Source organism: Gordionus sp. m RMFG-2023, chromosome 2, assembly GCF_954871325.1.
Source record: "Gordionus sp. m RMFG-2023 chromosome 2, tfGorSpeb1-WG-v2, whole genome shotgun sequence".
NCBI classification, from domain to species: domain Eukaryota; kingdom Metazoa; phylum Nematomorpha; class Gordioida; order Chordodea; family Parachordodidae; genus Gordionus; species Gordionus sp. m RMFG-2023.
In genome coordinates, this window is record NC_088776.1 from 24,773,764 (window position 1) to 24,786,035 (window position 12,272).

The 12,272-nt window shown below is 26.1% G+C and overlaps 1 protein-coding gene across 1 annotated transcript in view; it reads left to right on the top strand.

Moving 5' to 3' along the window:
• The window catches only part of LOC135924869 (insulin-degrading enzyme-like), a 39,141-nt gene that overhangs the window by 10,967 nt on the left and 15,902 nt on the right, over positions 1–12,272 (top strand). Inside the window, exons 6-10 of the mRNA XM_065459995.1 lie at positions 3,858–4,027; positions 7,925–8,047; positions 8,201–8,313; positions 9,260–9,349; positions 9,676–9,841. Coding sequence (XP_065316067.1) covers positions 3,858–4,027; positions 7,925–8,047; positions 8,201–8,313; positions 9,260–9,349; positions 9,676–9,841 — 662 coding nt within the window. The remainder of the gene's footprint in view (positions 1–3,857; positions 4,028–7,924; positions 8,048–8,200; positions 8,314–9,259; positions 9,350–9,675; positions 9,842–12,272) is intronic.

The following is a 12,272-nucleotide window of genomic DNA, read 5'->3' on the forward strand; positions in this document are numbered from 1 at the left end:
ATTAAGGGTACAAAGTCTGCACTTTGTAAAATCCCAACTCAAATATTTCCTCAATTATGGAATAAAGATGGGCTTCTCAAAACTGTGCAATCTTTTTTAAGGAACAAATGGGAAAATTTCTGATTAAATTGGTTTAAACAAGATGGAACTCTTTTTATAACTCCGCGTAATTAATAGTCTTATTAAAGAGTAATTTGATGAATCTTGTGATAAATCCAATATATGTCATATCCGAATCGCAGAGATTTTTAGATAATGACAAGTCATTCATATTAAAAAATATATGTATATATATGATTTTATATGTTATGGAACCTGTTGCTACGACTCTTTCGATTTTAGAATATTTGGGATATCTCACTCCCACGATAACTAACATAATATTAAAACTTAATAAATGCTTTAAATAATTTCAATTATTAATACAATCCTGCAAGACATAGATAAAAGGTATACCGTTGAAATATTGTTTACAATTTATATTTTGATTATAGTTATTTACAATAGATTTGAAACACATCTATAAAGATAAATATATTAGATTCTGAATAAAATTATAGGTCAACGAAGATAGAAAGTTTGAGCTTATTTTTAATTTGATAAAATATTTTGACAAATAAAAGTTAGACTTTGATTCTTTTAAAAAACAACACATACCAGATTATTTTCTGATAAAGATAAAATTGATGAAGATCTGAATGAAGATGATCAATTAAGCTTTTTTTAATTAGGGTTATTCTTTAATTTTTAATAAATTCCCCCAATTAAAATTTTTATTTATTAAATTAATACAGCCCTCCCATCCTCTGCGTCAGTTGAACGTGTGTTTAGCACGGCGAAAGATGTGTTAAGCACTATATTGTTTATCTGATTAAAATTTTGAAAATCAATTGTTAAAAATAAATAAAAAAATATCTTATCATTATTTTTATATAATTTTATTTATGTTATATATAAGCAAAAAAAATTATTATAAAAAGATTTCATTTTATCAGAGTTGTTAAACGCTACTTTTAAAAGTAGCACGCTACCGCTATCGCTATTTGTTAAAAAAGTAGCTTGCTATTAGCTACTTTTTAAGCTACTTTTCATAAAAAAATTTGTTTTATTTTTTGCTTATAATTTTATTGTATAGCAGAGTTGTTAAAGGATCTAGATACTTATATAAAAATGTGGTATCTGTATCTAGATAGATTTTTGATTAAATAATCTGTATCTATATATTATTTTAGACGTTGTATCTGTATCTAGATCCATTTAAAAAGTATCTTTTAACAACTCTGTTGTATAGTAAATATATAAAAATCAACATTTATAAATATTAAAAAATAGTTAGTTTTGATTATAAAAAAATTTATATAATAAAAATAAATATTTATGGTAATTTGTTGCATTTTAATAATAAAATCTTTTCAATATTATCATCCCCAAATCTAGAGCGACGTTCAGAAAGTATAAGTTTTGCCTTACTAAATAATCTCTCGACACGCACTTGAGGGTAAGGGCGTATTTAATCTTATATACATTTTTAATATGAGATAGATTATCAATAATTTTATTTGCAAGTACATTGTATGTCTGGCATCCTATTATCATTTTGAGGGCTAATGCCATAGATCTTATTTTTAAAGTCCTAGGGTCTAGCCAATGGCCTGTGATTCCCAAATAAGCTCAAAAATATTTAATCAGATAAATAAATATAAATAAGTTTTTACCCTTTGTTATATATACAACTATCTGCCATGGTACTTATATATGATATCTCTGATAACTCTACTATTAGAGCATCTTTCATCATGTTAAAGTTATCTGCTATTTTAATCATTAGTGTCTGGCGGCATAAAATTGTTGTACTAGAGGATAAAGTTTTAATCATCATGGTAAATGATGACAATCAAGAACATTGGCTGAACTGTATAAATTATAAAATCAACAATAACTTTATCAGCCAATTTCTAAGAAATATTGTCATTTGCATTATTAATTAATTTGGTTTGAATGGAATTAGTCTTTTTGGATGTAGAGTCGCCTATACCAACATTATTTAGATGTTTCTCCATTTCCTTAAAACTCATGAACAGTTATAAAATAAATATTATTAGAATGTAAAAATGACAATTTACCTTTAGGTGTTTTTTGAGGTTATAGCTACTAGATTGATTTGAGGAAATATTTTTTTTACATTTTAATAAATTTGAAGCCATTTTTGGATTATATATTTATTTTAAAAAAAATCTAGGGAAAGGTAAATTTGTATTATAGCTATTAAGAACATTTTCTTCCCTGGTATCTTCCATTTTATTAATATCATTGTCTGAATCACTTTCAACGATTTGGATATCCATAGGTGATGACATTTATTAACACGTGATTTAGGTTAATAATACAAATGAAAATATAAATTACAAATTGAAAATATATATCAATTTTAAAATTAAATAATAAATCATAAAAATTATAATTAATTATGATATTATATTTAAATTTTCATGTTTATACTTACCTTCATTATATAGCTAAGTAGTACTTTTAAAAAAGTAGCGCGCTAAAAAATTAAATAATTACAAAAAAAGTAGCCCCTATTAGCTATAGCTACCAAAAAAGTTAGCGCGCTACTTTAACAACTCTGCATTTTATAATATATATTTTTGTTATAAATTTATATTATATATAGCAAATTTTTGTATAGTTTGTAACGAATAATGCGTTACTTTTTGAATAATCAGTAACGCGTGTTTCTTTTTTGAAGTAACATTTGCAGCACTAATATTTTTACCTATTTGGTTAAAAAAAATAACAATTATGATAATTTTTATATTTCTATGTCACATTTTCATTTGAATCATAATATATATTATTTATTACCCATATGCGCCTGAAAGTTAAAAAATAATATGACAATTGTCACCTTTCTATGGAACATCTTCATTGAAATTTTAATTTTACATGTCAACAATATATATTATACCCATCTACGTCAAGAAAGTTAAAAAAATAACGATTATGACAATTGCCACTTTTTTATAGACATCTTCATAGGAATTTTAATTTATTATGTTAATATATATTTTTGCCCATTTGCTTCAAAAATAACGATTATGAAAATTGTCACCTTTCTATGTTCATTGAAATTTTAATTTAATTTCATCACTAAACCATTTACTTCAATAAAATTACAAAAATAATAATTAACTATAGCATCTTATAAGACGATCGTTTATTAAAAAAATCTTAAATATCTCGATCGTAAAATTTTATGATCTACAAACGTTGCTCAAAATTTTTAAAAAATAAAAAATCTTAAAATTTTATGATCTTCAAAGATATCGATCTGTAAAGATCGTTGCTCAAAATTTTTGAGCAAGCTCAATTTTTAATACAACTAAACAACTGCTGAATCAGATGATTTCGGTTTGGTAATTGGCCGATATAAATTTAATATCGAATCAGCCTCTAAAAATGGCTTCGATACACCCCTATTTATTTATATGGATTAAAATTTCTATTATAAATAAAAATTTAATTCCGACTAATCCGATTGATTTTCACAATTTGTCCGATGTATACCTTTAGTTTTTGAAGTAAAAGGACCATACCAGTCTGCACCCGAGCTTTGACGATCAATTCTACGGATATACCGATTTTTAATATCGGATCGATCATTTAAAGAATTTAGTGTCGGCCGATGTTTTTAAATTGGCCAAATAGGTTAATTTTTTAATGATATCTAAATTATCTTGTGATTATTATGCAAGCATTCATTTTTTGGGTGCCAAAATAACTGTTCACGTTATATATTTTTTAGATGTAAATGGTTATTAAATATAATTTTACAATATATTCATTTTATATGTTAGATTCGCACAATTTTTTATAACTCCCCTCTTCACCCCATCTGCTACCGAGCGAGAAGCTAAAGCTGTCCATGCCGAAAACGATAAAAATCTACAACAAGATTCATGGCGATTTCATCAATTGGAAAGACATATTTGTCACCCGGAACAAGATTTTCACAAATTTGGAACAGGTTTAAATTCCCGATTTCAATGATTCTATTTATTATTTATAATAACGAATTAACAAATTTAGAGATTAGAATCTATATACTTATTAATATAAATCGATAAAAAATATTAAGTAAAAATCAAAAATAGAGTGTGTTTTGTTTTATATATATAATGGTTTACACATTTAAGTGTAATATATAATTTTTTATTTAGCGCTATTGATTAAATATTGTTTCGGATCAATAATTCATAAAATAAATTATATTATATAGATATGGTATGATAACCAGGACATTTAATATTTTGTTAATTTTTTACCAAAACGATATTCACGGTATTGGTTAGTATCGATATCAGTCGAGACTTTCCATTTTAAACGATACCAATGCCCAATATTCAAATATGATAATTCTTATTAAATTTTCTAGCCTACATTATGCCATATAAAAAAAATACAAATTGCTAAAGCAATAGAAAAGGAAGAAGATATCGAATTAATTTTTTTCCTATATCTATTTACTTTAAATTTATTTTCCTTTTTATAAAGTATTTCCAAGTTTATCTGGCTAAATCTAGGCTGGTCAAGTAATTAATAAATTTTTCTCTGTCTTAGCGGCATCTTGGATGCTATGAAAGGCAGATTACTATTAATCTTAACAAATCTATTAGTAGAGCTGATGAAATGATGAAAGATTGTCTTAATTTCATAAATCAATTATAAATGATAATATTAATGAATTATATATTTGCTATATTTTCAATAAATACTACTTATCAGTAGCGTCGTTAAGGGAGGGCGCATAGGGGCTTCCCTAAAAACTTTGAAAAAATTAAATTTTATTCACGGTCCTTTTTTGTTAAGTAGAATTACTTTTGTGCTTATAGATGTAATTTTCTTTTTTTAGATATAATTACATTTCATTTTTAGTTAATTGTGGAAATTTTTTTTAAAAATAAGCCTATTCAAATGGGAAAAACTAGAGGTAACACTGAATAATTTTTAAAAAAATTGTATTATATTTTGTGATCTTAATTATAACCAATTTTTCTTTTATTTCCATTTACATAAAAATTTTATAATCATAATTCTTGCATATAAAAAAAATATTTCAAAATAAAATAAAATCTTTTAAAATCCATAAAAACGATTATTAATTTTTTTATCCACAACTAAAAATTAAAATTATCTTTCTTAATAATTTTCATAAATAATAAATGTCTTTTCTTTCGTTCATAAAATACACAAACTCTCCACAAAACTAATAGCACAATACATGGTAGAATCTTAAAAAACATAATAATATGACATCTTGTATCGATTGGGATGGGCAAATGTCTTTAACAAATTTAATATATTAAAGTACAACTATATTACTTCAAAAAAATGGGGTTTAGGTGTATTTAAAATTTCATTCGGATTATAAGCATATAGTTGTGTCCTGGTTCGACTTATTTCTGAATGCCATCTGTTTAGCCGACTCGACTATCTTTTCCTCTAAACAGCCTGATAATTAAAGGCTATTTAGATTTCAAAAATACCACTCATTTAATTTTTTAATAAATATATAAACAAATTTATTCATAGTTTACCTTATATAGGGGCAAGATAAAATAAAACTCATTGAATGGATGATAAAGTTTAAGAAATTGCATTAGGTTATCATAAAAAATATAAATGCACTCTAAAATGGTGTGTGAGGTGTGGTTTAGTTTATGGCGGCGAAACATGGGCATTGAAAGTGGCTCACGAAGTAAATTGGAAAGAATAGATATGAGGATGATTAGATGAATGTGTGGGGTATCTCCGAGAGAGAGAAAAACTAGTAAGGATGGGAATAGAACTTATTGAAAGATTAAGATGGTTTGGGCATGTGGAATGTAGGACAAAAGATGACTGGTTAAAGAGAACCTTAATACAAGTAGGAGGATCAAGATATCGAGGAAGTCCTAAGATGACGTGGATAAAGGTTGATGGCCAGGACTGTCAAATGAGAAAAATCAGAGGGGATACTAGCTAACCTGCTGAAATCGCCATTAAAAGTAGACTATAACATTAACAATTATATATGTTTGAGCATGGCAATTAACTTTATTATAAAAATACATATTTTATACTGTATTTATTTCTTATTACTAATGCCGAACAGAAAAACATTTTGATTTTTTAAAAATGTACTATTTATTGTTCAATTTTTACTCTACTCTATTAAAACAAAAATTTTAAAAAAATTAGGGCACTCAAAAAAGTTTGACTGTTCGATGGCTATTAGGTCTTCTTTTAAAAAAATGACGAACTTGTACACACTTAAAACCAACCAAAATAGGGTGTCCTAGTTCAGATTCTGTTTACCCTAAGTATTAAAAATAAGTCAAACCAGGACACGCCCATAATGCTATACTATTTTGGATTACTTTATTTAATACTTATATTAATTTTTTTCTTCTATACATAATTATACTGTAAAAATAAAATTATAGAAAAGTTGTGTAAATTTACTTAAATATTTGAGATCATACATAAAAAAATAAAAGAGATTAATAAATGAAGCTTTTTCAAATACTCAATTTTTATTTATCATAACAAATTAATACAAAATTATGATCGGGATATGTAGATTCATATATTATAAAATAATTTAGCAAATTATCTTTAGACGCTGGACTAAATCCTAATAGGCTGCTATTCCATGTGACTTAGAAAAATGGTTAATATGAGACTATGTGTCGTCGTTCCCTATGAATATTAACACCAATCCTCTGATCTTTAAAAATATTAAAATTAACCAACTACATTTTTATCACCTATCATTTCATCGACTAACCGGAATTCTTCGCCAAAAAATCAAATCAAAATTCTAAAAAAATTTATTTTTAGGAACACAATTAGCTACTCCAATTCTAAAATCTTATTTTTTCTAATAAACATAGCAAATAGAGATGAAATCCTAGGAAAAATTAATTACCCAGTCAGATCCGATACCGGTCGCCATTTTTTTGTTATTCTTAAATTTTGAATCGAAAATCGAATAATTTTCTATAGATATGGTCATACATACAAATAAAATTATTTTTTTAGACATTTATATTTTATTTTTCCGCGATATTATAAATTATAGAAAATTAATTTATTAAATAAAAATTTTAATAAATATAGAAAAAATATTCCGAAAACATAAAATTACCTCTGAATATTTCAAATTATATTTTTTTGTTTTAAGAAGTTACGATTGGGATCGTTTATTATGATTTTTAGTTTTTGACTTATAGATTTTAAAAAGCATTCAATTTTAAGACCGAAATATCCTTAATAAGTATTAATGATATAAATTTTAATGAAAATTCATAATATTTATTTTATAGGTATATTCGGTTGAATTGATAAGTTATAAAAAAAAAATTAAATTCCGTAAAAATTTATATAGCGAGAAAATCTATATTAATGATTACATTTAAAACAACGTTACTTAAAGAATATATTAATTATTCTCAAAATTTTGATTCGGATTACCTTCATTTCTTTCCCAAAAAATAGCGTTATTGCCTAATTTTGAGTATCTTTTGGTATCGGTATTGGCAAAAAAATATTATCTGGACTTTCTGTATTTTACCAAGTTTATCTGAAGCGATCTTCTTTTTCATGAATATTATCCAAAATAATCTTTTAAAATTAAATATAAAAAAAATATTGTTGATAATGTCTTATCCTCCAAAATAATAATTAAAAATCGGGTTTCCCAACTTTAAAATATCCACATCCAGTTATAAGAATACAAAAATTTTTTGAATCAATTAATATAAATACATGCCAAAGAAAACTAATAATATTCTAGATTTATTGTATAACCAAGTTGTTGATAAAAAACTTTAAAATACGTCAGAATAAAAAAATAATGTTATCTATTTCTTTTTCTAACTAGGTAATAAGAAGACCCTTCTAACAACCCCCAAAGCTACGGGTCTTGATGTGCATAAAGAATTGCTGAAATTTCACCATGAATGGTACTCGTCCAATATTATGGGCCTCGCTGTTCTTGGAAAAGGTTTATGTTATTATAACGTAATGTTAATATTAATTTAATTATAAAATATCCTCAGTTATTGCCTTTGTGGATAACCCTGGCTAGGCCTTGCCTTTTTTTCCATTTAGAATTTTTCCTGTTTAAATAAAATGCTAATTTTAAAAATATTTAAAGAAAGCATCGACGAATTAACGGAATGGGTTGTTGAAATGTTTGGTGGTGTTGAAAACAAAAATATCACTATACCCGAGTGGAATCAAAACCCATACACCGAAGAATATTTGCAAGTTAATAAATTTACAAACTTTAAATAAATAATTATCATTATTAAGAATGCATACTTATTTTTAAATATCTGATTAAATGGGTCATATCATAATTACGGATAATTGATTTTATTTAATATAATGGAGGAATTTTTTTACAAATATGGTATTTTAAAAAATTTAAATGGTTGGGGAGTTCGGGATCAAAAGGGATAGATTTTCTTTATTGTAATAAAGTTTTATTCTTTTAAATCTAAGGCCTTGATAACCTTATTATCAATATACGTTAACATTTCCAAGATTTATGCCTATCATAGAGATAAAAGGTCAATTACCTTGGGTGAAATGGTTACTATCAATTCTGTGACAGTTTTTCCATTACAATTACTTTTTCTTTAGTTTAGATTTCGAATAATAATTAGTTAATTACTTTTTCTAGGAAAGTTTTTGATCAATATATCCTCTCCACTTTAAAAGTGAAGATATGATAGAAATTAAATATTAAAATATATCTTTTGGCTAAATTTGAAATATTCAGTAAAAAGATTATCAGCCTTTTTTTTCTTACCCCCACCCCGGTCTCCTGCAATTAAAGATTACATGGATAATAGGAATATTTAAAAATCATATATATTTAATTAGTTATAAATGAACAATAAAAAAAATATTAGATATAATCGGTTGATATCGGATCAGCCTCTATTTAGACACTTCTAATTGGTATACCATCTTGTGTCTAAGATTAGTTATAATCTTAACAAGGGTTCGAATAATGAATAGAAACTAAGATTTTTGATTTGTTCATTATTCGAGGCGAACATCTTGTCAAAATTCAATATAACAACGGGATTTGCTAGAATCAATAAAATACTTTTAAATATAAGCTAGTTACCATACTCATAACGCTCCCATTGATTTTATAACTACTATACATCTATCTATTTTTTATATTAATTATTTTATATAGTTATTAATCAACGTGGTACCCGTTAAAGATTTGAGGTATTTTTACATTACTTTCCCGATACCTGATCTCACTAAATTCTACAAATCGAGTGTAAGTTCTACTATTCAATACCAATTATTAAAATTTAATTTATTCTAAGATAATAACGAGAGATCGGAACCTTAAAGAACCAGAACAGGAAAGGACCTTAAAAAAATCAGAAAAGTGTGATTCTGAGGTTCTTACAATTTGTGTCACCAAGAACGAATTTATCTGTAATTATGTTTAAATATATATAATATATTTTATTTTTATATGGCTAAAATCATAAAAGTTTTGATTGTTAATAAATACACGTTTAAAAATATAAGTGAGGTTAGCCTTTTCTATTAGGTATTTTGAATATATCATTTTTATATTTACCATACAATAAACAGCCCGGAAACATAATAGGTCATTTGATAGCACATGAAGGGGAAAACAGTATTTTATCTTACCTCAAGGCCAAAGGTTGGATTAATAGTATTTGTGGGGGAAGTCAACCCGGAGCGAAGGGCTACATGTTTTTCACTATAAGTGGAGATTTGACGGAAATAGGAATAGGTTTAAATAAATAAAGATTGTGCATATTTTAAAAAAAATTCACTTCGTTTTTGCCATTCGCTGCTTAAAATCATGAGCAAAATGATCAGATTTGGCCCCCTTTATTTTATTTCTTTTGAAAAAATTATTTTATAAAACATTTAACAAGATATTTTGTATTGACCGAAAATGGAATATACCCAATAAATGAATTTCCCAGTTTAATTTAAATATTTAATCTAGATTGTAACAAAAAATTAACCGAACCTGAGACCCTCGGGTTCAGTGCATTTTATATAAAATGCATATATTTAGATAGTTGACCTTGGTCGTAGAATAAATTCCCTTAAGCATGGGGTAAACCTTTCTTCTTGTAGTCTTTATTAAATCAACAGATAAACAATTGTCTTTACATGATCATATTAAGCATGGAATAGAACATTTTTTATGACTATAAATGGAAAATTATGTCTCTTATTGCTCAGAAATGTAAAATAATTTCTAAAAAATAGAGTATATGGAGCTCTCAAATTCACCTCATGTAATGAATTGGCCCTCTTATTATTGAAAGAAATGCATCCTCTGGCTTTTTCTGAGCACCTCTCCACTCCTATAAAATTTAATTCAATCAAAATAGGCAAGGATCAATATAATGAAACAGTTCTATCTTTTAATGTAAACTCCACTCCTATAAAATTTAATTCAATCAAAATAGGCAAGGGTCAATATATTGAAACAGTTCTATCTTTTAATGTAAATTCTTTTTTACATTTTTAAATAACCCTAAAAATCCTATTTAAGATACGTTTGTAAATTCATTTATTATACTTTGCGAAAATATATTAATTTAACTAACCAAGCTCATTAATTGAAGCAAGCCTGATGGTGGGTTTCATTGTAGTAGGTCATTTTAGGAAACCAATGGCAAAGATGATTGTTGAGCACATCAAACCTGATGCTTCAAAAATCTACCAAACACATCAACTAAGCTTTAGCATTAAAGAGAAATGCGAAATAGTTACTCACTTTTTATGCATATATACTGTAAGTCCTCCGCCAGATGCCGTGGTCGGTATGCTAGATTTAAAAAATTTTTATGCAAAGTTTATTGAAATTTTATCGCTGTAGTATCCAAATTTTAGGAATAGTGTAATTCCATCTTAGACCTTTTGGGTCCCCTCATTTTTAGCTTGGGCCTACATAACTTAATAATTTCTTTCATTTTTTACTTAAACACATAAATATACGTTATGTGGATGATGGTACCACCTGCTGACTATTTTAAAATATTTTAGCAGAATAAAGTTGACTTATCTAAAAATAGACCTTACTCTAAATATATCTAAACCGAATTTTTTAAATTCAAATCCCCTCTTATTCAGAGTTTAAAGTTATTAATGTCAAATAAATCTTTTTGTTTCACCTTTATTAAGTCTCCCCAACTGTGAGGTATTAGAAAAGTTTTTTAAAGCTTGCCAGGATTTAAAGATATCTTCATAGCTAAGTTTTTTAAATTTTGCATATTTTTAAATCACTCTTATAAAAAATTGAAATTAATTGCTTTCATGCAGGTTTTAGAAATATGTCACAAAATATTTTAAATTGGGGTTTCTCATAATTGCCTTCAAAATGTGAGGTTAGATTTTTATAACCAGTAAACCTTATATCTCAATTTTTAGCATCAAGTTTGATGAATAACGCAATAATATCTTTCTTTATCATTCCCAAAGATAACCTTTTAAATTTGACCTCACCAATCAATTTTTAAACATCTAATTGGAAATTTTCTTAATATATTCTCCCCCTTTATTTAACTGTTACAAAATAGTGTCTATATCCAAGGCAGATATGCAAGGCTTGGGGTAATATTGCAATAATTAGCCATTTACGAGAGCCTGAGTACCAAACATTTTGGAGGCTGCTAATTGAAACCAGATGGTTTAACTTACCTGGTCTTTAAGTAAATGCTTAATTCACACCCATCCCTTCCTTTCTAAAAAATGTTAATTCACATCCGCTTCATATTGCCAAGACTAAAAAATTCTCTGAATTAAACTAATTTGTGTACATATGTCAAGAGGATTTCTTTTTAAATATGAGCGGCAGAATCAGAGCCATACATCAGCAACCATGGTTTTTTTTCTAAAACAAAAAATGCAAATCATTATTTTAAATAAAATTATGCTTGTTTTGTAGGGACTTGTGTCTCATTTCCGTTTTTATGGAACGTTTTGTTATAACATAAAAATGCAAAGTATTTTTAAAAAACCAAAATACCTTTTGAAATGTATTATATGAAATTAAATAAAAAAATATTTAAACAATATTATATATTTTAATTAAGCTTATTAGTATATAATATATTTACCCTGCAATCAAATTGAGATTGCCTTTTTATATGGGCATATTTACATATAAATTTTTATAACTTGCATAGAGGCAAACAACTAAC